The sequence below is a fragment of the Gopherus flavomarginatus genome, chromosome 19 (genome assembly GCF_025201925.1).
Source record: "Gopherus flavomarginatus isolate rGopFla2 chromosome 19, rGopFla2.mat.asm, whole genome shotgun sequence".
NCBI lineage: Eukaryota > Metazoa > Chordata > Testudines > Testudinidae > Gopherus > Gopherus flavomarginatus.
This window is the reverse complement of record NC_066635.1, coordinates 18,987,600-19,015,479: the sequence shown is the minus strand read 5'-3', so window position 1 is coordinate 19,015,479 and position 27,880 is coordinate 18,987,600. Positions and strand designations below refer to the sequence as shown.

Genomic DNA, 27,880 nt, shown 5'->3' with positions numbered 1-27,880 from the left:
ACTTCCCCACGGCTAACCCGCTGGATAGTCAAAGCCCAAATGGCAGAAACACAGAAGAGGTTCAAACAGGTTCACCGAGCTGCGAATGCATAAGTAGACTTGAACCCATTCGATCAACAGGACAAGGACAGTGACGTGAGAAACTGAAATGAGAAACAAAACACAGAGTTACCTGCCCCCAAGCCCTTCGATTCTCTCCTTTTCTTTTGGAAGTTCAGGCTTATGGTCCTGTGTCACCTCCACGGCTCTAACAAAGTCGTCTTTGGGGTCATCCTGGACTCCTAGCACCACTCCTGAATCTCCGACATGCGCCACATACATCTTTGACCCACGGATAATTACCACACTGGCAGTAGTTCCTGATGTACTTGGGAGGCCAGTCATGGTCTTTGGCCACTCTGCTGCAATGAGAAATGAAAGCTACATTTTTATTCTCTGAAACTTGTCATTAACCCCCCACTTAGGAGATTATTTTAAAACCCCCAAGATATTACAACTACCTGAAGAAAAATATTTTGTAATGATGTCAAGAATGGATTAATAAGTAATATTCAGGCCAAATCATACCAGTGTCAGTCAAACTAGAAACTGAGTGTTTGAATAGGTGTTTCTTCTTCATCTGTTTCAAGCCTTACCACAAGTCACAGTGAAAATGGCCTTCATAGTCTTTATCTGTCTACGTTAAATAAAACCCACAGATTTTAGCACAGTTCACCTCCCTATTAGAAGTTGTAGGAGTGTCAGATAAATCAGCTCACTTAGTTGTTTGGACATTACAAACCCTTACAGGTAACAGAATGACTGCCTTGATATCTATGTGTATTTTGGTATTAAATAGTAGTTCAAAACAAACTGTCTATTTGCATCACCCAGGGGAAATTATTCATATGTCCACACTGAGGACAGAACTGCACAAGCTTCTTATGTTTGCTATCCCACAGCCCCATGTAAAACTTACTACCCAAGAGATAGCCCTCCAATTCAGAATTAAACACATGTTAAATATCTACACTGGCTTTTCCTCCTCCCCTTCCACATTAAATTCAAACCTCTTCACATTAAATTCTTGCTTTTTCTCAGTCACCACTCTGCCCCTGCCAACATTTACCTTCATCATCTCCTATGCTCCCCTTCTGCTCCAAAAGTTGTGCCCAAATTTCTCTCCTAACTGCTCCCTTTGTCTATTTCATCTACACTCTTGACTTGACAATTTTTTCCTACAGTCCATTTCATGTTTGGGGCAGCCCCCCAGTTAAGATACACCTAGCCTCACAATCTCCCTCCCTCCTTCAAACATCAGAAAGGTCACCATTCCATGAAACCAACTGTCAATAGCAACCTCATCTTATGCTTGTCCAGCACTGCACGTGCCATGAACTTAGATCGTAAACTCTACAGAAAAGGGATTCATTTCTCTGGCATATTTTGTCTATTGTACTTTACAATTTACACTTACAATGGTTACCACTAAAGAGTTTGCATTTCCCATAGTACAGTATGTTCCACTGCAGTATATATTCCACCTATCAGAAATACCACAGTATAGTAAATACACTAGTACAGTATGTACTTTCCTATGGCATCCACTTTATTACAGAACAAAACAAACATGAGGAACCTGATACACTTAATCAGACAAGCATCAGTAAAGGGAGGATGAGTTATCTTCAGGTTCCAGCAACTTCACGAACCTTTCAAGACAACTATGCTCTTTGTTGCAGCCTCCATATGTTCTGGGACAGAAATGAAAACATACAGCAAGATCAGCATATTAGGCCTTGAAACCAAGTGCTTTAACCTGGGAGAATTACATCATTACAAGGGAAGAACCCTCATCCCCCCTCACCTGAGCCCTCCAACCCTTCTCCGCACCCCCTATCACCATAATCCACCCTCCCCTTGCTGGAGTCCCAAACGCCTCTCCACTTACTCCCTCCCATTCCTTTGCTCCTTCACCTCCCAGCACGCATTCACATGTCTAATTTATTTTATTTTCAAAAACAGTTTGATTGCATTTCACCATTTTTATTTTAAAGACAGATTTTAGCAACATGCCTTCAAACCTTATCAGTTCAATGGCAGAAAACTGAACATTGGCTGAGGGTAGATCAGGATCAAGAGATTCTGCATACACTCTTTAGCTGACCAGCTGCAATGGAAACTGGCAGGCTAGAAAGCCTTTTGGCTACTCTGTGTGCACGGTAATCCAGCTGGTGCATAAGAATTAGGTACATGCTTAACTAGCGAGTTAAACTCTCTCCCTAATACCATTTCCAATTTTGCTCCCTTCAGGGATACTGGGTGCCATGCACTCTCTAGGGTTAACTCTCGAGCAATTAAGACCCTTGTGCCAGGATTGCAGCCCTGGTAGAATCCATGAATCTTAAGAAAAGCTGCTTTTTTCCCCCCGAAGGAGGGGGAGTACCTCAAGAACCCCTTTCCAAATGACCCCAAATTTGGTTCACTAATCCTACACTTTCCCCCATAAAGCACACCAAATTCCAAAGGAATCAAAGGGTATTTCTACACTACCCACCAGATCAGTGGGCAGCGATTGATCCAGCGGGGATCGATTTATCGTGTCTAGTCTAGATGCGATAATTGACCCCCGAGCCCTCTCCCATCAACTCCTGTACTCCAGCCCCGCAAGAGCCGCAGGCAGAGTCAACGGGGGAGCAACAGTCGATTCACCGCAGTGAAGACACCACGGTAAGTCGATCTGAGTGCATCGACTTCAGCTACGTTATTCACATAGCTGAAGCTGCGTAACTTAGATCGATTCCCCACACACAGACACAGTGCAGGCCATGGCTAAGTAACATTGGAGATTTTAAAGCACTTAAAGAAGTCCAGCATGAAATAGAATGCTATTCTAAACCTGAGCTATACCAGAGCTGGCACTCCACTATACCAACAACAACTGTGGAGAAAGGCCCCCACTAATTAATCTTGAAGAGAAATATTACTTTGGCTAGTATAGATTAAGCTGATAAAACATTTAGAAGGAATGTGTGGAGGCAGAGTCAGGAAAACAATGTGGGCGGCTGCATTCAAACACAAATGCATCAATTATCATTTTTCTTAGCCATTGTTTAAAAAAAAAAATAATTTTTTTGGATTCCCTCTTTGGAAACAAAATCTTCAGTCAGAGACATGGATAATCTTTAAATTCTTGCCCAGAAATTCTGTTGTTTGAAGAACAGGAGTACTTGTGGCACCTTAGAGATAACAAATTTATTTGAGCTTAAGCTTTCATGGGCTACAGCCCACTTCATCGGATGCATGCAGTGGAAAATACAGTAGAAAGACAGATAGACAGACAGACAGACAGACAGACAGGAAACTTTTTGTAGTGGTAATGAAAATGGTCCATTTGCAGCAGTTGACAAGAAGTTGTGCGGAACAGTGGGAGGGGGGAATAAACATGGGGAAATAGTTTAGCCCTCCCCTCTCCCCCCCAGCCCCCCACCCCGTTCCTCACAACTTCTTGTCAACTGCTGCAAATGGACCATTGTGATTACCACTACAAAAATTTCTCTCTCCTCTGCTGGTAATAGCTCACTTTAACTGACCACTCTCATTAGAGTGTGTATGGTAACATCCATTGTTTCATGTTCTCTGTGTTTATATCTTCCTACTGTATTTTCCACTGCATGCATCTGATGAAGTGGGCTGTAGCCCACGAAAGCTTATGCTCAAATAAATTTGTTTGTCTCTAAGGTGCCACAAGTACTCCTGTTCTTTTTGCGGATACAGACTAACACGGCTGCTACTCTGAAACCAGTTGTTTGAAGGTTATCACTTGCACAGGTTGAGGTGCCTTCCCACTGTTCACCTTCGGTTAACTGAACGAAAGGACTGGAGCCTTCAGACAATAAGGATATGTTTAAACTACAGTGCACAGGTACCGTGCTGCAGCTGTCCCATTGTGGTGTAGAGGCTTCTTCCATCGACAGAAGGAGTTTTTCCATCAATGTAGGTAGTCCACCTCTCTGAAAGATGGGAACTGTGTCAAAAGAAGAATCATTCTATTGACTTAGAGACATCTACACCAGGGGTTAGGTGGGCCAAACTATGGTGCTCAGAGCACAACATTTTTCACAGCCCTGATCCATATAGCCAGGTCAACCTAAGTTCTAGGTGCAGACCAGGCCTATGCGTTGTGTACTTCTATAGCACTATTCAACAAGGGATCAAACATTACTTTACAAATATTATGTCCCAAGATCTCTAGGAGGTGGACAACTACTATCCCACCCACTTTGCAAATGAGGCAAAGTGAGATTAAGTGGCTTGCCCAAGTTCACAGAGCAAGTCTATGACAAAATTCTGTCTAGAAGAACCCCGGGGTCCTAACTTCCAGTTGTGTGTTTAGCCAGCAGACACTACTTCCTCCCCATTTAAAAATTTAACCAGATATCAAGTTCATCCCCAATTATTTATTGAAGAAAAACTGCATTTGACCTGACAGGTGGATCCAAAAGGGCTTTGTCTAACAAGCATGACAAGTGTGGATATATTTAATACACTCATAAAATGGTGAGATTGAGGCAGAACTCTGAAATCCTCATTTCCATTTAACCTGTGCATTTACTACACAACAACATACACTGGTAGGAACTCATTAGCTGCAACAAACCCTCTTTTGCAATAAAGAAATGTATTAGACAATCAAATTAGCGTTTATGTAAAATGAAGAGCATTGAACCAAAATCCCACATTTGTAAACAAAACATACAGCAAGAGCACATGATTTTAAGCTCTCACTAAGCCACACCTAGGTCCACTACATTAAGGGGCTTAAGCAAGGTAAGCCTTGATTTGTTTTAGTGGTGAATACTACATATAATCTAGAATAGGACTTTCTTCAGAGATTCAGACCATGCTATCTCAGACGACAAGAGCGATGTGTTTTAACTAGTAAACACAAATTATTAAAATCCTTTTTGTTCTGTGGGCAAGCAGTACATTCATTATCATTGGCCACACAAAAAAAGATTTAAAAAAGCTGAAACAAATGTGGTGATAGGGTTTATCCATGAGCATTAGCCCAAAATGGATCTGACATGCAGCAGTGACTTGTATATAGTCTGAAACAAAGAACTAAGGATTCTGTTAATACTATATTCAAAGAACGCAGACCTGATCAGACATCAGTGGATGAGTCGAGACTCCAGATCAATTACTAAAAACTATGACTCTGGGGGAAGGCACTTACATGCCTCAAGTTTCTTCTCACTTCAAAAAATGAGGATATCTGCCTACTTTAGAAAAGTGCTGTCATGCTGAACACTTGTAAAAGACTTCGGCTTTATTTTCACTGGGGTAGTGGAGTGTTGTTAACTCAAGTTAGCTAATGCAAGGTGGATTTTACCTGCCATTTCACTCTGAATCTCACTCATACTTAGGTCATCAAGTTTAAGTTGGCTAACAGATGCCCTCCTCCCTTCATTGTTTTAAGACCCTCAAAAAGCCCAGTGTTAAGAGTAGCAGTTTTAACTCAATTTCCTTGTTTTAACCACTTAAAAAAAAATCAGGCTTTTCATAAATCCTTATGCAGAATGGTTGTTTTTAAACACCAATGAAGTATTTTTTGTTTTTCTTACACTAAATAAAAGGTTCAGGAGTAGTCAGATATGCACTTTTATTTCCAAAATAAGGACTCTTGGTACAAATTGTTTCAGTGTTAATTCCAAAGCGAGGGTCAAGCCAAGACTAGACAGACTCCCATTTTAATTACTAAGATATAAAGATGTACATTTCTTTTTCTTCCTGCTAAACGTAAACTAAAGACATAACAGGTTGTTACAGGTGCATCTACAACCACAACACCAGATGGTCAGACAAATGATCCTAACTTTTTCTGTTTGTTTGTGGTTTGTTTTGTGTTTTTTAAGTATGAAGCTGTATCCACAACTGAATACACAACTATTCTCATGTGGCCATTTCCCCAGCTAACTCTTGAGCTGCAGCTAGTTGCCTTGAAGGATACACTGCACTAAAACAGCTGTGTTAGATAAGTGGTGATTCTCACAGTAATTTCAGATTTTCTGTAGTGTATAGAAGCCAGGTGCTGACACACAAACCTAACCACACCTGATCTGGTGATCTGGAACTGAGGCTTAAGTTCAATATCTGTTTCAGTGGGATCACAGGTCTCAACAGGACTCCAGCAGTCTGCCACTGAGTATTATCTCAACCCAGCAACATGCATCTTTCAAGCTTTTATTTCCCCCCTTCATTAAGCGTACACGTGAAATGTAAGACCAAGTTTCCTTTTGACAAAACAAGTCCAGTGCACTGTGTTTATACCAGACTCCAATATTTCAGATAATCCAATATAGTGGACAAAAGCTATTTTTCCTAAATCAGATGCACTGAGAGCACATGCCACTGTATCAGTTAAAAGGCACAATGCATTGTTTATTCTGGACAGCATTAGGTTTTCTCCCTGTCCAAAACGCTGCAACAGCTTCCCAAACCCCTGGTTCCAACTCCTGCTATCCCTCATTCAAAATACTGCCATGGGTCCCATATATCCCTTGCGTCTCCCCTCCTCTTCCCTATCTGGCCACTGAGAAGGCGCCTTCGCTCAATTACGCTATCCTATGAAGTCTACATAATCTGTTTTAAAATCACACACAATGCATACCAGGGGTCTTACTAATGTTCCTTTAAGATTGAGGGATTGTCAGTAGGATTCTTTATAAATAGGGATTTTTCTGACAGTTAGAGGACTATTGCAAGGCAAGATCAAGATGGCCCAACTATAAAGGCAAAGTTGTACATCATTAAGTTGACAAATTATTGACCACTTTATTGTGCACTAAGTTGACAGTGATCAGAAGAGGAATACGGAGATGATATAACAACACACAGTTGCATTCACCACTCAGAATTATACCCGCACTGCCTGTAAACAACATAATCTCTCCTACATGTTCGGCAACAGAGGAACAATGAGAAACTGCTGTTACGTCCAAGTAATGTAATTCAACAATAGTTTTCTCGCTTCTGTGGATCTATATCCCAACATTTAAATTTAAATTATATAATTATATTCCCAGTGTCAGCATCCGTCTACCACATAGCTGTAACTGTGCACTAACACCATCACCTGCCTAATAGTTAGAGACACTTTAAGCTCTTCCCACACAGTATCTATTTGTTTTAAAAGGAGTTAGATTTTGGGATGTCCTTAACAGCAGAAGACAAATGTGCTAACATGCACTAATACTTTTGGCACAGACAGGCCCCAAATTAGAAGTGTGTAAACTGGTTAACAGTGTTAAGAAATCTTCACCGGGCTTTTTATATACAAGGCTACATACAATACTATACAGCAATGGGCCAGAGCAATTTAGGAACATTATTTTGAACCATTACGGTGAAGAATTTTAAATGGGCAAGTTGAAAACTTGTTTGGAGACATGTTAAGACAGATACCTACTCTTTCCACCAGTGAAAATCCTTCTGGGCTTGACAAGCTAGAAATTTACACATTACTACTAGTTAATATTAAACAAGTGTCACACATATAAATACCCCACCCCAACTGACAAAACAGACACCACCTTGGAATTTGTATTACAAAGGAGTGCAGCCAGCCCAGTGTGCACAATAGTGGGGAAAAGAGAAATGTTGAACAAGAACAACAGAACAAAGCCCTTCTCTTGAAGAAAGGACCTTGTGGTTATTCTGTTTTGTTTTTTAAACACATCCATTCAGACTAAAACAGGATCTCATTGTTTAAGATCTCCTCCAAAAGACTCAGACAGCAGACTACATGGAACTCAACCCACATACCTTGGAAAGCATGGAATCAGATAAGTCAACTCTGTCAGGAATGGAACAGCTGGTTCCAGGGAATGCAAGTGTTCTAAGCCTGCCATTAAACTACACATAAGCTAGTTGCAGTCACTGTGTAGCAAGAGATTTAATAAAACAAGATGGGAAGTATTGTTTTAATTCCACACACACACACAAACAGCAAGCCCTTCTTCCTTCCACACAAAATATCACTAAAACCCTACATAAAGTGTGGAACGGTGTTTGTTTGTTTGTTAGTTAAATGGGCAAAACAGTGTTAGAAAAACTAATAACGTTACTACAGTTGTGCAACTACATGGTAGAGTATTAAAAAAATAAACTTTTGTTTCTGGTCTCTCCATGCTGGTTTTCTGACCCTCTTTCCTCATCGATCAACAAAGCACTTGCTACACACTGCAGCAGTTTTATAATCCAATGTAATGCTCCTCTACCTCAGCTTAACTCTGCCCACAAAACAAAGACAGATCCCTCCTGCAGGACCCTGGTCGTCGGCTTGGAAATATCTGAGTCAATGGCTTATTGGCTGTAACCATGGACATTCTCTCAGGGTATGCATATGCTACAAGCACTACAGCAGCAGCCACACTGCTACAGCATAGTTGCTTCCTACATTGCTGGGAAAGGTTCTTCCCATCACTGTAGTTAATTCACCTCTCCAAGAGGCTAGATTGCTGGTATAATTCTTCCATCAGCCTAGCTTTGTCTACATTGGAGTTAGGCTGACTTAACTATGGAGTATTTATTTGAATATTTTATTGAATGAAAACCTTAAGTTTTCTTGCACCTGCAGCAAAAGCTAGCAAGTTTGTGCTCCAGAAATCAGGGAGGATGGCTTACTGCAAAACTTACAGAGAAGTTATAGAACTACCAGCAAAAGGCAGTGCCCTGGCTTTTGCTGTCCTTGAAAACAGTTTAGAATAGTTATATATCAGAAGCTCTGTTTGTTACTCACCATTTGTTGCTCATAGCACTTCCTACATCATGTCAATAGTTGTTTGTTTTTGTTATTTTCTTTTTTTTGGGGGGGGGTGGTTCACACATGCTATGAAAACCACTCCTGGTTACCACACTCAGCAGGAAAGACAACGAGAAAACAAGCTCATGATCTTTTTCATCCATTCTCTCTCCCCACTGTTTGGATCCATATCATCACCCTGCTTCCTGTCATGCAAGCCCATAATCTGGGGGTTACCTGCCACTTCTCTCTTTTCCCCAATATCCAGGCTTTGATCAAGTTCTGCTGCTTCTTCCTCTACAATAGCTCTAAAATCCACTCCTTCCTTTCTGCCCCAACAGCCACTTTTCCCACATCCCCCACTCCAACTATGGCAACCTGTTTTTTTCAGGAACTTTCCAATACTTCTCTTACCCCTGAAAACCCTGCTCTGTCCAAAATGTTTTTGCAAAAGTCTCAACTGTTACTTCAACCGTGTCATTCCCTTTGAATCACTTCATTGGCTCCCTGCTGTGTAGTGCATGGAATCCTAATTTATCCTTGACTTCAAGGCCCAATATTCACAATGTTCCTGCCCACAACTTTGACCTGGTCTCATTGTGTGTTCCCTCTCCCTGCCAGCCTTCATACCCCCTTTGTCTTCATGCTTTTCTTCCATGCTGTCCCATATGCATAAAGCCTCCCCAGACTAATCAATAAGCCACAATCCTCACCACATTTAAAATCCTCATGAAATTTACTTCTGCAGTCTCACCTATTAGAGGAAACATCACATGCATGATAATATCACCACCTAAATCTTTCCCTTTTCTCTTGCATAATTAGGACATTCACTTATGTCATGCTGTATTATTAGCTTGTATCGTCTTCAGGGCAGGGACTGTGCTCTTTGTTTTGGAACGTACTGAGAATATTCCCGGATACTCAAATAGTACAACAAGTAACAAATAATAATCCCGGTTGCAGCAGGCATCTTTTGAATCCTTCCATCAGCAATCAATGGGCAGAACTGGAGAGGGGGCAATTGAGAAAAAACGTCAACCAGGTCCTTAGAAAGGGACCCATTTGGTCTCAGGGCATTCTAGGTACGGAAAACCTGGAGGTGATCACATGCACAACTCCATAAAATAACAAGATCTACAGAACAGATTTAGCAGGGGTTTCAACTTGCATTGTTAGCAAGGCAACACACAGCTTCACAATTACCCTCTCCTCTTTTATCCAAAGTCTTTACCTAGTGCCTTTCTATCCATCACAATGTCTATCCATCACAGTATGGGGTCCTTTCCCTTCCCCAAATAATCTTTACCAAATGTCTTGATTGAACCAGAAAACCATTTTCCCCCCAGAGACACATTTGCAGCCTCTCCACATGTAGACTGAAACAATTATGATAGAGTTAGTGTCCTGTTTCCAGCAACAACTGGAGGGAAACTTTGCAAGCACGTAACTCACCAATACGTTTAAAAAAAAAGGGGAGGGGGTCGAAAGTGAAAGAAGAAAGAGATGGCTGAAACCGGGGTGTGTTTCCCATTCTCAGTAATAGCGCATGGAGAAACTTGGTGGTGTCTTGTTCCCAGTGCGGGATAATACCGATATTTCCAAATGGTGTGAGAATAGGACAGCACGGGGGGTAGACAGGTGCTGCCCTTTTACCCCGGGTCGAGGGTGCAAACTGGAGGGAACAGGGGGAAAGTAGCAGGCAGAGAAGTAAAAAGGCGACTGCTCTCTCCTAAAAGGGGGGGAGCGATCACTGCCCAGCCAATTCCCAAATGGGAGGGACAGGGGGAGAAGCAGGAAGGGGGGAGGTTGCCGCCCTGATAACGGTTCGGAGGGGCGGTGAAGATTAGGAGCAGAAGCTAGGGAGAAGTTGAACAGATCTGGCAGCGCCTGTAACTTACGCAGCTTTTTCCACATGGCCCTGTGGCAGGCAATAAAGCCTTTGCGCAGGGCCGCGCACACCTCGGCCGGCTCCGCGGAGCAGAATCCCTTCTGCTTCTTGATGAAACCCCAGAGGTTCTCCCGAGCGAACTGGGCCGCCTCCCGGCCCCCGTGCCCGTCGCACACGGCGAAGAAGGCCACGGATCGGCGGAGGCACCGGCTGGAGCCGGGGGACTGCTCTTCCTCTTCCACCGCCTTCGGGCTAGCGCCTCTCCTCCCGCAGCTTGCGGGCAAGGGGTCATGCCTGGCCCTGGACTCGGCCGCCCGCTGGCTTCCAGGCACCGATCCGCCCTTGTAAGGGGGACTCTCCTCCCCTTCGGCCGGCAGCTCCGGCTCCACCACGATCTGGGTCACATCCTCCATGTATTTCCTGCCTCCCTGGTCGGAGAATACGCTCACCCCCAGCGAGTACAGACCCTCCATGGGGGGACCGGGGTAAGGGCAAGGGCTGGAGCCGCTTCTCCGACGGTAGCAGGCCCCCAGAGAACCAGCGCGGGGTCTCCAGCCGAGCGGCTCTAGCGCGCTCCCCAGCCAGCAGCTCCAGCGCGGCCGGTGACTATTGTTTATGTTCGAGGCGCTGTTTGGGCATGTCCGAGACACGGAACGCGGCGCTCATGTAACAATCCCCGATGGAACCCGCAGAACCTGAGAGTTCCGAGGCGCAGCGCCCCCTGCCGCACGCCAGGGCTAACTGTACCTCCCGCGCCACCCTTCGAAACAGCGCCCCCTACGCCAGTCCGCGACTCGGGCCTTGCAACAACCCTCTGCAGTGCACCCTGCCGCGGGCAGCGAGGGGCTTTGGCGCTAAAAGCTTCTGCTGGTCCCACGTCCACTTCAGAGGCTTCTCTATAGGGTGACCAGATAGCAAGTGTGAAAAATCAGGACAGAGGGTGGGGGGTAATAGGAACCCATATAAAAATAAGCGCCAAATATCCGGACTGTCCCTATAAAATCAGGACATCTGGTCACCCACTGACCAGTTAACAAGTATGAAAAATCAGGGCAGGAATAGGCCCCTATACAAGACAAAACCTCAAATATTGGGACTATCCCTATAAAATTGGGACATCTGATCACCCTAGTTCTCTATTAAGATTTAAATTTTAATTTAACTCAAGATTGCTATAGTACCATAAATGTACAGGCATTTTATAAGGAGGGAGTATAGCTTTATTCAATAGGATGCCAGCTACCAAGTCAAAGTCCTGAAACTTACCCCTTGCCATTAGCATCTTTAAAAACCTTTCACTCTAGTCCCTGAGGGCTTTACCTTACCTCACCTCACCTTGAAGACTGACTCAGCCTTGCTATCACAGCAGTAGCTCCTACAGGGCCCATGGAATAGGGTCCTCAATGATAGACTGAACTGCTAGGGATGGATCCTTGGTTATATAACAGAACAAGATCTGTAAAAAGCAACAGAGTGTTCTGTGGCACCTTATAGACTAAGGTATTGGAGCATAAGCTTTCATGGGTGAATACCCACTTCATCGGAAGCAGGGGTCCCCAACGCGGTGTCTGCGGGCACCATGGCATTTAAGTGCGCCCGCGAACTGGCCAGTGGATGAGCATACACTGAAATGCTTCTGAGACGCAGTGTCATCCAGAGGCATCGCTGCCAAAATGCCACACTCCTGAGTACCGTAGCTATACTGACCTAACTTCTGTTGTAGACACAGTTAGGTTGAAGGAAGAATGCTTCCATCAAGCTAGCTCCAGCGCTTGGGGAGGTGGTGTTCCTACAATGAAAAACCCCCTTCCATCACTGTAGGTTGCATCTACACTACAGGGTTATGCTGGCATAGTTATGGCACCATAGCTATGCAGCTACATGGCCACATTGTACATAGTCATAACATAGGCAGGGCTAGTTTCTACAAAGGGGTTTGCACCAGTTAAAATACATTGGTTTAAAAATAGATTTAAATTAAACCAGTGCAACATCGGTGTTTAGACAAGGCCTAAGGCATGCTCTGACATTTTGTGGTAAGGTAACCTGTAATACTATTGTTTTAGCAGCTCAAGCCTGGTTTACACTATAAAGTTTTCTGGTGAAACTTGCCTTCTGTCAGCATGCATCCACCTTCAGTTCTGATAAAACCTTATACTTCTGCCAGTAAATGTAGACCCCAGCAGCATAAGTTCTCTACAGCACTCTTCCACTAGTACAATGCCCGTGTGGACACTCCATGGGCTGTACTCCAACAAACAGCCCTCCAGCAACAATCTCACAATGCCACTGTCCCCACATTAGTAACCACCTCTGTGACATTTTTGAACTCCTCTACCAAGGGGTCACAGCAATCAGAAGCTATATATGTACACTTTTAAATCCCCAGCATATTTTGGAAATGCCCCATAACCCGATTGGGGTGACGGGCATGAGTAAAGTAGAGTAGTTTCTTCTTGCTATCCCATCTTTGCAAGCACACAGGTATAGCTCCATGTAAAGCTAAAGCTAAAACTGCAGCTAAGCCTTTTGCTTCTGCCTGTTCCAGGAAAGAAATCCTGGATTTCCTCAGTTAATGGGGGAAAGGAGCAGTGCAAGCACAGCTGCAAAATTCCCACAAGAGTAAAATGTTTATTTGAACAGTGCCAAGGAGATGCAGAAGCTGGCGTACAGCAGCGATGAGTTCCAGTGCTGGGCAAAGGAGAAGGAACTCCAACAGTCCTACTAAAAGGAGGGCAACAAAAAGGTCTGGTGTTGCTCCCTAGAGCTACTGCTACTACACAGAGCTAAATGACATACTGAGCGGGAACCCCACCACCAATCTGAGTGGCAGTGGATCTTCTGTGATTTCTGGATAATGGCACTCCAGAACTGTACAGATGAAGAGGAGGGAGGACATAGAAGATGCAGAGCCAACAGAGAGCCAGGCACTCTTCTAGTCCCGGCCAAACCCAACCCAACCCAAATGAACCCAGAGACTGAACCTACTGAAAAAGGGGACTCAGGAATGTGTAATTTAATGTTCCAAAGGTGTGAATGCTTGTATGCGTTGCCAGTCCCTTCCCCAATTCAAGGAGTATTTGACCTTGGTAAATAAATTCTCAGCCCTCTTTTCTTTGGTTAAATATTTTCCAAGCCCTCCACGTTATATATGATAAGTGGTATGCAATATATTCAACTCTAATTCAGGTGATTACATCTCTGGTGATAGAGAGGATATAAACATTCTGAGTTTGTATTGTTACTAATTTAAAAATAATGAGGGACTAGATGCCTTAGGGGTTTTGCAATGGGAGATGGAGCCTTTCACCTCTAGAAAACCTGTGTTAAAGTTAGCTAATTAGCAATTGGTGCTTTGACAACCTGAAGTGCAAATGTTAAACCCAGCCAGGTTGATAGTGGCCAGAGGTTTTTTACCCTCTAATTGTTATTGTTATTTACCCTCAGTGAAGTGAGTTGGAAGTCTCAGTAGAATTGCTAGTGGGCAAGTATCTATGGTACATCTACACTGCAAATTAAGAAGTAATTGTAGCATGGTAGGCACACTTACACTAGCTTTAATCTAGCTAACATGGATAACAATAGCTGTGAAGATGCAGCAACACAGACCTCATCATAAGTAGCAATTTGAGTACATACCCAGGGTCCCTGGCAGACTTGAAGTGAGGCAGCTAGCTCACACTGAAGCCTGTGCCACAGCATCTTCATTTCCATTGTTATCCACACTAGTTAGATCAGGGTTTCTCAAACGGGGTCGCCGCTTGTATAGGGAAAGCCCCTGGCAGGCCGGGCCAGTGTGTTTACCTGCCCATCCACAGGTCCGGCCAATTGCGGCTCCTACTGGCCACGGATCACTGCTCCAGGCCAATGGGGGCTGCTGGAAGCGGCTGCTTCTAGCAGACCCCATTGGCCCAGAGCAGCAATCCGCTTCCAGCAGCATTGGCCCGCAGCAGCAATCCACAGCCAATGGGAGCCGCGATCAGCCGGACCTGCGGACGGGGCAGGTAAAGACACCGGCCTGGACCGCCAGGGGCTTTTCCTACATAAGCGGTGACCCCTGTTTGAGAAACCCTGAGCTAGATTAAACCTAGAGCAGATATGCCTAATGGCTCCACAATTACATCTTAAACTGCGGTATAGGCATACCTTTAATCACAATTACCTCCACTAGGGTGACCAGTGTCCCGATTTTATAGGGGCAGTCCCGATATTTAGGGCTTTTTTTTAATATGGGCTCCTATTACCCCCCACCCCCATCCCAATTTTTCACACTTGCTATCTGGTCACCCTAACTTCCACAAATAGCATCCCTCCCTATTGTTAATCTTCCTCAGAGAAGCTAAGGATTGGAAAGGCCTGGAAACTGATCTCCACCTTGAGACCCTTCCCTGTCAGGGTAGGGATGAAGTACAATTAGTATGGGGAAGTTTGTACTACCTGTTCTTTGGACAAGATGTTTCCATCCTGATGCTGGCAGCTGGACACTGCACCAATCACCTGCAGTAACTCACTATTTTAAATAAACACAAAATACAGGGTCACATACAGCTTCCTGGTATCTAATTGCTTATATACAGATAGAGAAAATTTCACAAGAAATTTGAGAGTAAAATGATTGAACTGTTTTCATCTCACTGCTTAAAAATTATTCAGAAAGAGATATAAGAAATCCAGCTGGCCAGACTACAGAAAGACAGCAGTTTAGATTCTCTTCTCCACTCTAGAACATTCTATATGCCCGAGGATCAATGTACTCTTCTCTTACTATGCTGACATTCTTTCTCAACGTCAGCATAAAGAAGAAAATTTTTTCTGACAAGAGGAATGTTCACACAAATACTCTCCTTTTCTTTGCGTAATTTTACAGGAGCCAATGCACCAGACTGCTGGCATACAGCTTAATTATTTCCTGTTAGAAGCTTACAATTTTAAACTGCCAACAAATTCCCCATAATAGTTTTAAAGGTTCCTGTAATGTCCACTTCAAGAAGATAGAGCTTGTCCATATGTAAGGCATGTAAATGAAGTTCCTTCCCACTTCAAAATAAGCAAATTATGTTACAAATGCAAGTAGAGTATTTTTACATTTTTCCTAGCAAGTGAATCCAATAATTTAAAATATCTCTTTTAACACAACTGCTGAAGTGTGAACAAACATCTCAATCATACCAAAGCTTAAAGCCCTCATCTTGATTAAGAAGCTTCAGAGAAAACATAAATTTGGGAGAACATTGTCTAAACCTTTTGAGAAATCTCACTTTTCACCGGTATTTTAATGAAATACTTCAGTTATACATGGGTATATTCTCATCTATGTCAATATGTCAACTGGCTTTATGCAAGTATCTTACCTTTAGAAAATAAATGCAAGGAACAACATTGTTTTGTCAGGAGATGGACTAGGTGAGGACTTTTCCATCTGTAATATCCAGGATTCTTTTTTCCTCTGTAAAACAGACAAAGCACTTATACAGCACCTTTCACCAAAGAATCTCAAAATGCCTTAAAAGTATTTATCTTTTTGACCCAAAGTAATCTAAGGACCATGATAGGTATTCTAATTACAGCATACTTCCTGAATGAGGGGACTTAAAGAAGCCTCCCATTTCTTTCTGTGAAGTAGATATTAGATCTATTTTACAAGTGGAAGAAAGTGAGGCAGAATGGTTAAGTGATTTAGCTAAGGTCACAAAAATAGTCAGTGACAGAACTAAGAAAAGAAACTAACAGCCTTGACTCCTAGCTTGCTGCTCTAACCATGAGACTCATGTCTAGCTTCATAATAGCTCTTTAGGATCCAGGGCCACCCAGAGGATTCAGGGGGCCTGGGGCAAAGCAATTTTGGGGGCCCCTTCCATCAAAAAAAGTTGCAGTACTATAGAATACTATGTCCTTGTGGGGGCCTCTGTGCGGCCTGGGGCAAATTGCCCCACTTGCCCCCCTCTTTGGGCAGCCCTGTTAGTATCTATTTCATACATGCATACATAACGTCTTCAAAAAAATCTCTATTCACAAACACACACACATATATATAAAGTGGCAACTAAAATTATATTGATGGAATTTGTTATATCGATATAACTTGTGGCATTAGTTTTTCAGGAACCATCACTTTGAGTTCAGTGCCATGGTAAAAAACTCAAACTCCCCTCTTCTTTCTAGGCTTAAGTACTAAGTGGTAGAACATTAATTCAGTTGTTCACAATGATTAAACCTTCCTCCACATTGCCAAAAGTGATTTTTTCCCCCTATGTACATCAGCTGAGGTAGAAAGGGAAACCTGAGCCTAACAGTTCCACCAGTTTGTCAAACTTTCAAGTATGTTAGGAATGAATTTAAATAGTCCAATGTTAGCCAGAAGTGATAACTTTTTAGTGATCTAATCTTAGTTTTGGAAAACTTTAGGTCATAGGAACAGGTACAAAGTACATCAGCATGAACTCATGCCTCTATATTTCCTCCATAGAATCTCTCTGTCTGCAGTTATTCCAAGGGGAACTTTTAGATGATATTGTGGCAATCAAGGTCTCATTTGCACTCAGAATACATTATAACCAGAAGGTTGTGATCTGGTTTCCTTTTATGACATTCCCATTCTCCTCACTGTTAGGCTGATCAGTTTCTTTGCTGATTTTTCAAAGGCCAAACTGAAACATGGAAAAAGTAAATGAAGACATGAGATGTGACATGTACTTTGTATTATTTAAAAATTAACTTTTCATAATCCAAGGTATTAGGGAAAAAAGGAAGTTTGTTTATAAAACATTTAAAAGCTGACAGTGTCCTTTTTCTTTGTTTATCTCCTATACATCCATATATACACACTTAAAATACCAGGGACTATATAAGTAATGGAACTCTTTTCTCCTCTCACATACCACAAACTCACATAAGGCTCTTTCTGAAGATGGGTCTTTGCTCCACAGTCAAAGGCCTGATCAGTACTAGCCTGGAAGGGATGGCAGAAGAACTACTGACTTCAGTATGAAAAAGTATGCCTTTGACTGACACATTTATGCCAACCCAACCCCCAGTGTAGACACAGCTATATCAATGGAAGAATGCTTCTATCAACGTACCTACCATCTTTCAGTGAGGTGGTGTTCCTTTACCAATGGAAAAACCCATCGGTTGGAGTAGGCTGGGTCTACACTATGGATTATGTCTATGTTATCTACAGAGACTCCTATAACTTGTGTTATATTAATAGACCATTGATTTTGATTTTCAATAAGTCCTGGAGCTCTGGGGAAGTTCCAGAATACTGGAATAACACCAGTGTGCCAATTTTTAAAAAGGGTATTCAGGATGACTATTATAGGCCTTTCACGCTGACATTGATCCTGGGCAAGATAATGAAGCAGCTGATACAGGACTCAATTAGTAAAGAATTAAGTAACGGTAGTATAATGGAAAATAGATCCTATCAGACTAACTTAATATCTTTTTTTGACGAGATTACAAGTTTGAGTGATAAAGGTAATAGTGTTGACATAACACTTAGACTTTTCCAGGGCATTTGACTTGGTACTGCACAAGATTTTGATTAAAAAACTAGAACAATATAAAATTAGCGTGGCACACATTAAATGAATTAAAAACTGGCTACTAGATCTCAAAATAATTGTAAATAGGGAATTGTCACAGAGCAAGTATTTTTCCAGTGGGATCCCGCAAGGATGAGTTCATGGCCCTACGGCAGTGTTTCCCAAACTTGGGACGCTGCTTGTGTAGGGCGGGCCAGGCCGATTTGTTTACCTGCTGCGTCCACAGGTCTGCTGATCGCTGCTCCCACTGGCCGCTGCTCCAGGCCAATTGGAGCTGCTGGAAGTGGCACGAGCCGAGGGACATACTGGCTGCTGCTTTCAGCAGCTCCCATTGGCCCGGAGCAGCGGCCAGTGGGAGCCGCGATCAGCCAGACCTGCGGACGCGGCAGGTAAACAAACCGGCCCGGCCCGCCAGGGGCTTTCCCTACACAAGCAGCGTCCCAACTTTGGGAAACACTGCCCTGTAGCATTTAACATTTTTATCAATGACTTGGAAGAAAACATAAAATCATCGTTGATAAAGGTTATAGATGACACAAAAAATGGGGGACTGGTAAACAACAAAGAGGACAGGTAACTTATTCAGAGACATGTAGGTGCAAGCTAATAATATGCATTTTAATACCACTAAATGTACATGTATACATCTAGGAACAAAGAACATTGGCCATGCTTACAGGATGGGGGACTCTATTCTGGGAAGCAGTGACTCTGAAAAAGACTTGGCAATTGTCATGGATAATAGTCAAATATGAGCTTCTAGTGTGATGCTGTGGCCAAAAGAGCAAATCGATCCTCGGATGCACAAACAGGGAATATCGAGTAGGGGTAGAGAGATTATTTTACCTCTGTATTTGGCATTGATGTGACCACTGCTGGAAAACTATGTCCTGTTCTAGAGCCCACAATTTAAGAAGAATGTTGATAAATTGGAGAGGGTTCAGAGAAGAGCCACAAGAATGATTAAAGGATTAGAAAACATGACTTATAGTGATACATTCCAAGATTAAAATCTATTTTGCTTAACAAAGAGACGGTTAAGGGGGGACTTTGATACAGTTTAAGTACCTACATAAGTGACATGATATGCCGGAATAGTCTCTGTACTGTAGACGTACAGACTTTAGTAACTTGGGCATGCATAATTGTTATTAATATACCTGCATCAAAGAGGTCATTGAATGGTACACATTCTGCTTATAAATTAATAATATGGCTTAAAGGAATACATGATTTTTTAGCAACCAGAAGATTATTACAAAATAAAAACAGATAAGCAGTGTATGTAAGCATTGCAGAACAGTTACAGTGAATAAAGTAGGTCAGACAGTTTCTTTAATTAAAGCCAGCTAAATGAAGAAAGCAGGCATATTTGTCAGACATAATAAGGCCAAGTGACAAATCTCAAACAACAGAATTCATAGAGATGGAACATAATGCATGCTAATAAATTGAGACCAGGAAAACAAGCTCAAAGTCAAACTTGGATAACATTATTAGAATTAACCACACTCCTGCCAATTCAACATTTTCCAGAGAGTTAAGAAATGTATATTGTACATTTCTCTGTAGCAATAGTGAGAAACACACAAGTACAGAAAATCCCCAGACAGCCTTTTTAACAAGGTTAATAACCATTAATGTAAAATTTAAAATAGTAAAAAAACAACTGACTCATTGTGCAATCTTTATTTTGGAGAAGTTCTATGGCCTGTGTTGTACAGGAGTACAGACTAGATCAGTGATTCTCAAACTTTTGTACTGGTGACCCCTTTCACATAGCAAGTCTCTGAGTTTGACCCCCCTCATAAATTAAAAACACTTTTTTATATATTTAACACCATTATAAATGCTGGAGGTAAAGCGGGGTTTGGGGTGGAGGCTGGCAGTTCGTGACTCCCCATGTAATAACCTCATGACCCCTTGAGGGGTCCCTACTCCTAGTTTGAGAACCCATGGACTAGATGATTAGTGCTCCCCTCTGGCCTTGAAATCTATGACTCCTGGGCACGTCAACTGCTTTCTCTCAATCTGTGAAATGGATAGGATAACCTCACAGAGCTTTAATGAGGGTTAATTAATTTTTAAGTATTTTGAGGTTATATAAAAGACTATTCATAAAGTCGATTAGGAATAAAGTAATAAGTATTATTAAATGTGCTGTACTTGCCCTTTGTATAATTCTATTATATCTTAATTCATTTACTCTTAAGGGGTGAAGGATATGCTACAAAATCCCAGCAGGGGAAGCTCATTCCTACCCAGTGAGGATGTATCCTGTTATCCACTCTGCAGAATTATCAGACAATAACAGAAGTATGCAAGCCAACATTTTGAGAGACAACAAAAGAAAGGAGAAGAGAAATAATGGTTACTGATACTCTATCAAGGGAAAAAATCCTAAAAGAAAAATATCCTCTTGCAACCTGTATTTGAAAAACAAAACCTTTGACAGTGACATCTACAAGATTATTGGAAACAGATGAAAGCCCAATCCCTTGGAACTTTTAGAAAGGATAAAGTAATATGTTGTTGGCAGCAATCCTACATTGGCCATGGCAGGTTGGACTAATCCTGGATCGAGGCTGAAACACCGTTTCTGAACAGTTATAGCTCCAGGGCCGGCTCTAGGTTTTTTACTTCCCCAAGCAAAAAAAAATGTTGGCTGCCCCCACACTCCAGCCCTGGGCTCCTCCCGGCACTCCTCTACTTCCCCAGCCCTGGGTTCTCCCCCCCCACACATACATCCTAATGCCCCAGCACTGGGCTCTCCCCTCAACCTGCACCCTCCTGCTGTCCCAGCCCTGGGTCACTGGTAACTCGCTCCAAGGGCAGGTCATTCAGAAGGAATTTTGGATGTGCACAGAACACAGACAGGATTGTTTCCCATATGGCTACAGACTGCAGTAAAGTGGAACAATTTTCAGCTTGTGTGATTGGAGGATATCTGGATGCATATTATAAGACTGTCCTCCATAAATGAGGAAAAGTTGAGGTGCCTTTATTATTCTTTTGTTCCACTCTTTCTTTCTATGAGGAATTTGCCAGTGCAATATCACTGTCTTCCTTTTAAACAAATAAAACTAAAAGGCAATGGCTGTTGGAAATAGCAATTCCAGTCCTAAAAACCACTGGGAAACATTTCTTGCTCAATTTTATCCAATTTTGGGGGGGAGGGATAGCTCAGTGGTTTGAGCATTGGCCTGCTAAACCCAGGGTTGTGAGCTCAATCCATGAGGGGGCCATTTGGGGAACTGGGGTAAAAATCTGGGGATTGGTCCTACTTTGAGCTGGGGGTTGGACTAGATGACCTCCTGAGGTCCCTCCCAACCCTGATATTCTATGATTCTAGCCTACTTTTTCTACAGCAAGTTACAGTGGATCAGTATATTTGATTTGGGAGAAATGAAGTAACAGCTGCCCAAATTGAGCTTGAGCACTCCTGAATTTTGAGGGTGTTCCAATCTGGAAGGCAGGTGCTAGATTCCCTTTCTGAACATTAGCTATATCTGGAAAGGAAAAGTCAATTTCTGCTTCCATGGCTCAGAAGCGGAAATCCTTCTAAGTGCCTGGTACTGTATCTAAAGCTGCCCAGGTCCAGCGCTTCCCCTCCCTTACTTTTCATTTTAAATTCTAATGGGATCCACGTACCTCCCTTGCTAGGGTTCAGATAAAGAGGGGCACTGTCCATTTACTCCACCCAATTTGGGGGCTATAAGGTGAGGTCACACCAATATCCCTAATCCAGTCTGGGGAAGTCTTCTGAAGGGGATACCTTGGGCAAAGCCTTCTACTCCTTAAGCATACTTGTTCCCCATTCACAGTGCCACCCCTTTCAACTCACAGCAAGCTGCAGCATGGGTCAGCTACCTCACTCCCTACCTCTCCCTTTCCTGTTGATAGCTGCCAAGGGATTGCTAGGAAATGTAGTTCTTTCCCTGCTCCAGGGCTGGCTCTATAGGCAGGGAGCTAGGCAAGGAACTACAGCTCCCAAGCTGGATTCCCAGCCAGGGCTTTTTGCCGCCCCAAGCAGTGGGAAAAAAAAAATAAAAGCCACTTTCTTCTTCAGCAGCATTCAGCAACAGGTCCTTCCCTCCGAGAGGGACCGAGGGACCCACCGCTGAATTGCCGCCAAAGAGCCCGATGTGTTACCCCTTCCCCTTGCCCACCCCATGCACCTGCTAGCTGAGCTGGTGCCAGCCCTGTATAGATCTGTGATTTTATCTATCCATGTTTGCAATAAAAACATTTACAATATAGAAGTCCCTAACTCAAAGTCATGGTTCTTAACTCATGGCATTTAACTGCAGCCATCGATCCTGAGCCATAGTAATCCACTGTAAGACCTACATTCTGCAGATTTCTGAGAATGTCTGCTGTGCATATTCTTACTTTCTGCCTGCATTCTGCTTGGGTAGGTGGCTGCAAATAGGCTTCTTTTTCAGACTAGATAATCCTAATATTCCCTGTGTTCCTACAGTCTATAAGTCTATGAACTGTGGCAGAGAACTATCACAATCCTTAATGGGATGGGTAGGACCTATAAGGATGGCAAGTTAGAGAAAATAACTCTGAAACAACACAGTAAGGAGAAAAATTGGACAGTGGCTAATGACAGTAGAGAGACAAGGTGGGTGAGGTAACATCTTTTACTGGACCAACTTCTGTTGGTGAGAGAGACAAGATCATACAGAGCTCTTCTTCAGGATGGCATCATTTCCACAATCAGTCAAAGTTTGCATCTACAGTAGGGGGCAAAAAAGCTATATTTTACCCTGTTTTAGCTAACACATGGTAATTTATGCACTGTTATATTCCAGTAAGGACAAGGCAGTTGCTGTTTTACATGTTTAGCAAGTTGAGGTAAAACTAAGCTCCTGCACCTCCCTAGTGTTTAGAACCTCAATCTGCTAAAACTACAAATAATCTTGTCCACACTATGTATTAATGAATGCATGGTGAAAACATAAACCAAAAAAAACCACCCTTTCTCTTAGTGAAGACAAGGCTGAAGGGTACTGGGGATCCACATTTTAGCTTATAACTGAAAAAAAAGAAAATAAAATTACATTCCCAGGTTAGGAAGTTACTGAATATTTAGAGCCAGGACCAGTCTTTTTGCTTGTACTGCATGTTCTCTCTCTTCCCCCCACACCCCTTGTTTTATTAGACTGTACCTCCTTCATAGCAGGGACAGCCCCCAGTGTTTTTTGGATAGGAATACGACATGAATAAGGAAAATGATGTAGAAGTCAATTTGGTGGGGCCAGAACACAGGGCACTGCACGGCACCGGTGACTAAAATTCACAGCTGCTTCTCTCCACAACCAGAGCCGGGTTCTCCTCTCCCTGACACCAGTTTTAGGCCCGCTGTATCGCCAGGAGTTCCACTGGCCTCGCATCTCCCCAGCCTTTCTTCCCGACCAGCTCCCTCTTCCTCCCCACCCAAATGCACCCCTCTTCCCCCTCTCTGCCCGAAATGCATCCCCCTCTGCTCCCCACTTTCTACTCCCCCCCGTGCCCCCTCACTCCCCCACCTGGCGTCACCACCTCCCTCTCTGCCCCTTCACCTCCCCCGGGCGCCCCTCTGCACTTCGCCTCGTTCTCTCCCGTCCCTCCCCAGGCCTTCTCCCTGACGCCTCCCCCCGGCTCCGGCCCAGCGGGAGCAAATCATCCCCCTGCCTCATCTCTCCACCCCCTGGCGGTGCGCGCTCTCCGGCGCCGCGGCCGCTGGATCCTCCTGGGCCTCCCCGGGCGCTGCTGGGCGGCGGGAGCCCCCCGGGTGCGCGGCGTGGGGGGAGGTGGAGCGGGCCGGGCAGGCAGGCGGGGGGGAGGCGGCGGTGGTGGCGGCGGCTCCGCACACCCAAGATGGCGGCGGTGGAGCTGGAGTGGGTGCCCGAGACGCTCTATAACACGGCGATCTCGGCCGTGGTGGATAGTTACGGGCGGGCCCGGCGCCGCGACATCCGCTCTCTGCCCGAGAACATCCAGTTCGACGTGTACTACAAGGTGAGGGGGGCCGGGCTGGGGCAGATCCGCTCCCCGGCAGCCCGCTGGAGGGCCTCAGGCCCTGCTTGTCCCCGGGGCTCGGCGCAGGTCGGGGGCAGAGTGCGGGGCGGTCGCAGCTAGGGCCCTGGGTGGGAGCTGCTGGGTCCGAGACTCAGTCAGGGCCCCGGGCTGCTGCTTCTCCTTCCCCGGCAGGCGCAGGACAGGGAGGGGGATAGCGAGGGGCTGGCTGGCGGGGGGCTGAACCCAAATGTTTTTGGCGGGAGGATACTGGATTGTGGGGGAAGCGTGAGCCCTATGTCGGGAGTAGGAGGGGGAGAAGGGAGGCCTTGCCTCATTTTTAGAGAGGGAGACTTGGGAGGGTGAGCTTAGTTTTTTAGAGGGGGGGAGTCTTTCCTTTTGTGTGTTGGGATTCAGGGTAGATGAGTGGGGGGGGAAGAGTAAAATGATGCTCAGGATAGAGGGACCACAATCACCTCCACCTTGTACTTTCACCACTGATCTACTGGGGAAATAGCAACCAGGTGAAAAGGTTGGGACCTTGCTTTAAACCACCTCATTCATTGACTAGTCTTGTCATTTGGGGGGAGTGGGGAGACTTCTTCTTCTTCCTGTAAATCTAGAGTCAGTATAAAAGGTGTATTCACTTCACCGGTGACATCCACTAGATTGGCATTTCAAATCAAAGAAGTGTTCAAAATGAGCATCCTAGGAAGCAGGAGGTTCTAGAGCCCTCTCCTAGGGCCTGCGGTGGGGCATTGCCTTTTCACTCTCAGGTCAGAAAGCTTTTAAAGAAATGTAGTCTGTTTTAAAGAGAAAATAAACATTTTTTTCAGAAATATATTTGAGACAGGTAATGGCCCTCTTATCAGAATAGAGTAGCAATATTCAGAGCTAAGGATGATCACTTGAGACAGGAAAATCTTTCCTACCAGAGGGTAACACGCAAGGAAATTTACATATGCTAGATATTATTCATCTGCATTATGTGTTAGGCTAAGTGATATGGAAAAATCTCTCTCACGCATACACTCATAGATAGTATGGCTGTAGAGAGTGATTTATGGATTATTGAATTAATTTAACATGGTTTTCTGACTAACCTGAAGGAGTGCTTTGATTTTTTTGGTTTTTTTGTTTTTGAAACTGCCAATAGCTGTAACCACTGATAATCAGAACGCTGCTCACTCTCTTGGTATTTTTTCACAGGCAGTGGTTATATTTCAATAATCACTAAAGATATACGAAGAACAGAGGCTTTTAGGGGTAGTATTACTTGAAATTCTTTTATTATATTCACTGCCTTTATTCCTGAATCCTTGAAACCTGATCTGTAAGGGAGGTTAATAGGTAACTGACTTTTACTGTGTGTTCAGGTTGAATCTGATTCATGTTGATTGTTATTTTTCCATTATGGAACAATTCGATCCATCTGATTGATAAAGAGACTTCTCTCTAGTCTCCCCTTTATGCTCACTTAAAGGAGTATGTTGCCCTGGTTGGGAGCGGCGAAGAAGTGAACATGCAAACCTCGTTCCTGTGTTACCTGTTCTCAAGAATGATTTTTCTGCCACACTAATCAGGGACCTTTGGTACTAAAACACCAACTTGCATCCAATTAAAAAAATATATTTTTGCTAAAGAATATACTAAAAATCAAAATTCAGAATCTCAGGAATCTGCAAAATGTATATAACTTGAAGTCCCACTAAATGAAATGTTGATTTATGTCATTTCCACGTGTAGAGTAAATAAAACTACATGACAGTGTTTGTTGAATGTCTTGCATAATAGTTTGTATTGTCATCTGTGTTTTTCACTTTGTGTAAGTCCTTAAGTATGATTTAACCATGAATGTAACCTAATTTAGACTCCGATGCTAGAAGCAGCTCTGCACTCAGGCAGAGCCCCATTCATTTCGGTGGTGTTTGGGGCGGGTGTGGTTTGCATGAAGCTCCTTGTAAAATCAGGCCCTAGACTGTAAACAATTTGGAGCAATGACTGTCTTTTTACTGCATGTCTCTAGAGCACCCAGTACAATGGGTCCTTGATTGGTGCGCCTAGATACTATTGTGGCTGAATCAGATTATGATAGAATTGGCCAGAAGTATGGCTGAAGTCAAACCGTATTATAGCCATTTTGGTTTTTTGGGGAAGGGGGTGATTTTGGTTTGTTTTAAATTGCCAAGAGTTTCAAAATGCTAGTGATTTTCAGTCCCCAAGTTGAGATTGTTTAAGGAGGCCTGATTTTCAGAGGGCAGATGGTCATGTGCTTTTAGTGTTAAGTCGGAAAGCCAAAATTCACTAGTACTCTAAGGGCTTGTCCACACTATGCGTTATTCCTCACCACTTGCCAGTAAATTCTAATGCACACAAGCGTCTCGTACGCTAACTGCCCTATGTGGACCCTGCTGATGCATGCTAGAGTTCCCTAGTGTGTGTTAATAAAGTGCTTTTTGAAACAAGACTACATTAAAGCACACAAAATAACTTCTAATGCCTCTGCCATCGTGTAGGCAAGCCCTTAGAAAACCTTGGCTAGGTGTTCACTGTATTTACATAATTGTTGGTCCCATGTAGATAGGGCCTCAGTGAACTGCTAACACTTTTTACTCCTTAGTATCTATTCTCTGGCAATAATTGAGGAAAAGTAATTGTCTGACTGATGAGCATTAGCAATATTGAATATCAGCTAGTATGTAATGGAAAATAAATGCATAAATGGTATATATGTGCTTTCAGGTTTTGGAGAGGGAACCTCTTTCCGATTGCAGATGTTTAAAGGGATGAAAACATTTTATATCTCACATTTGTGATTGCAAATAAGAGTTAGATTAATATGCAGGGGTTCCCCAAAATCCCACTAAGTTTGTAACCATTTGTGTTTATGAAAAACTTCACTGCACATTCTGCAAAAATAAGTGTGGTAACTAACTGTGGTCACATTCCACCTTCATCAAGATTATTAATACACCTCTACCCTGATATAATGCAACCCGATATAACATGAATTTGGATATAATGCAGTAAAGAAGTGCTCCAGGGGGTGGGGCTGCACACTCTGGCAGATCAAAGCAAGTTCGATATAACGTGGTTTCACCTATAACGCGATAAGATTTTTTTTGGCTCCCGAGGACAGCGTTATATTGGGGTAGAGGTGTATTAACTAACTGTGACCCTTCAAAGCTGTAAATGTATTTTATATATAATGGCTAGTATAAACACTTGCAAAACCTTCACTAACTACACCCTTTATAGCCTCAAAACTTCAAAATAGTTCTGCTGTTCCTTAAAGCTCCAGGTCTCCCAGCCGGTTCTCTTGAAATAAGAAATCGTAGGTAGGAATAATGGTCAAAATAGGGAAGTTATTTCAATTCTTTCATGGGGCATTGAGAAGTATAACATTTAATGGTTTGAGGCCTAGGACCCGAAAGACTGTCTCTTTCCCTGTGTAGTATAGCAACACTAGAAATTAACAGAGACACTCAAACTGACAGCCCTCGTATTTTAAAATGGAGGGAGGGAATTGCTGGCAGAACTTGTATATTCTCTTAGGCTCTTCAGGGAATTGAATCTGGTGGTAGTGGACAACTTGTAATAAGAAGTGGACTGTCCTGGAAAATTACCTGGACAGCACAGTCCTTTATATGA

At 43.4% G+C, this 27,880-nt stretch overlaps 2 protein-coding genes across 4 annotated transcripts in view; one reads left to right on the top strand and one right to left on the bottom strand.

Annotated features, from left to right (window-relative positions):
- Positions 1 to 20,899, bottom strand: part of PPM1D (protein phosphatase, Mg2+/Mn2+ dependent 1D) — a 44,918-nt gene extending 24,019 nt beyond the window's left edge. The window contains exons 1-3 of one of the 2 annotated variants that reach the window (XM_050929326.1): positions 20,485 to 20,899; positions 16,028 to 16,122; positions 173 to 401 (exon numbers count right to left, since the gene is read on the bottom strand). In XM_050929326.1, coding sequence (XP_050785283.1) covers positions 173 to 401; positions 16,028 to 16,122; positions 20,485 to 20,555 — 395 coding nt within the window. In that variant the 5' untranslated portion in view covers positions 20,556 to 20,899. Of the gene's footprint in view, positions 1 to 172; positions 402 to 10,686; positions 11,377 to 16,027; positions 16,123 to 20,484 lie in introns of those variants that run through there. The other variant, XM_050929325.1, reaches the window with a different exon arrangement.
- Positions 20,900 to 24,039: 3,140 nt separating this feature from the next.
- Positions 24,040 to 27,880, top strand: part of APPBP2 (amyloid beta precursor protein binding protein 2) — a 41,943-nt gene continuing 38,102 nt past the window's right edge. The window contains exon 1 of one of the 2 annotated variants that reach the window (XM_050929322.1): positions 24,040 to 24,232. In XM_050929322.1, coding sequence (XP_050785279.1) covers positions 24,092 to 24,232 — 141 coding nt within the window. In that variant the 5' untranslated portion in view covers positions 24,040 to 24,091. The remainder of the gene's footprint in view (positions 24,233 to 27,880) is intronic. The other variant, XM_050929323.1, reaches the window with a different exon arrangement.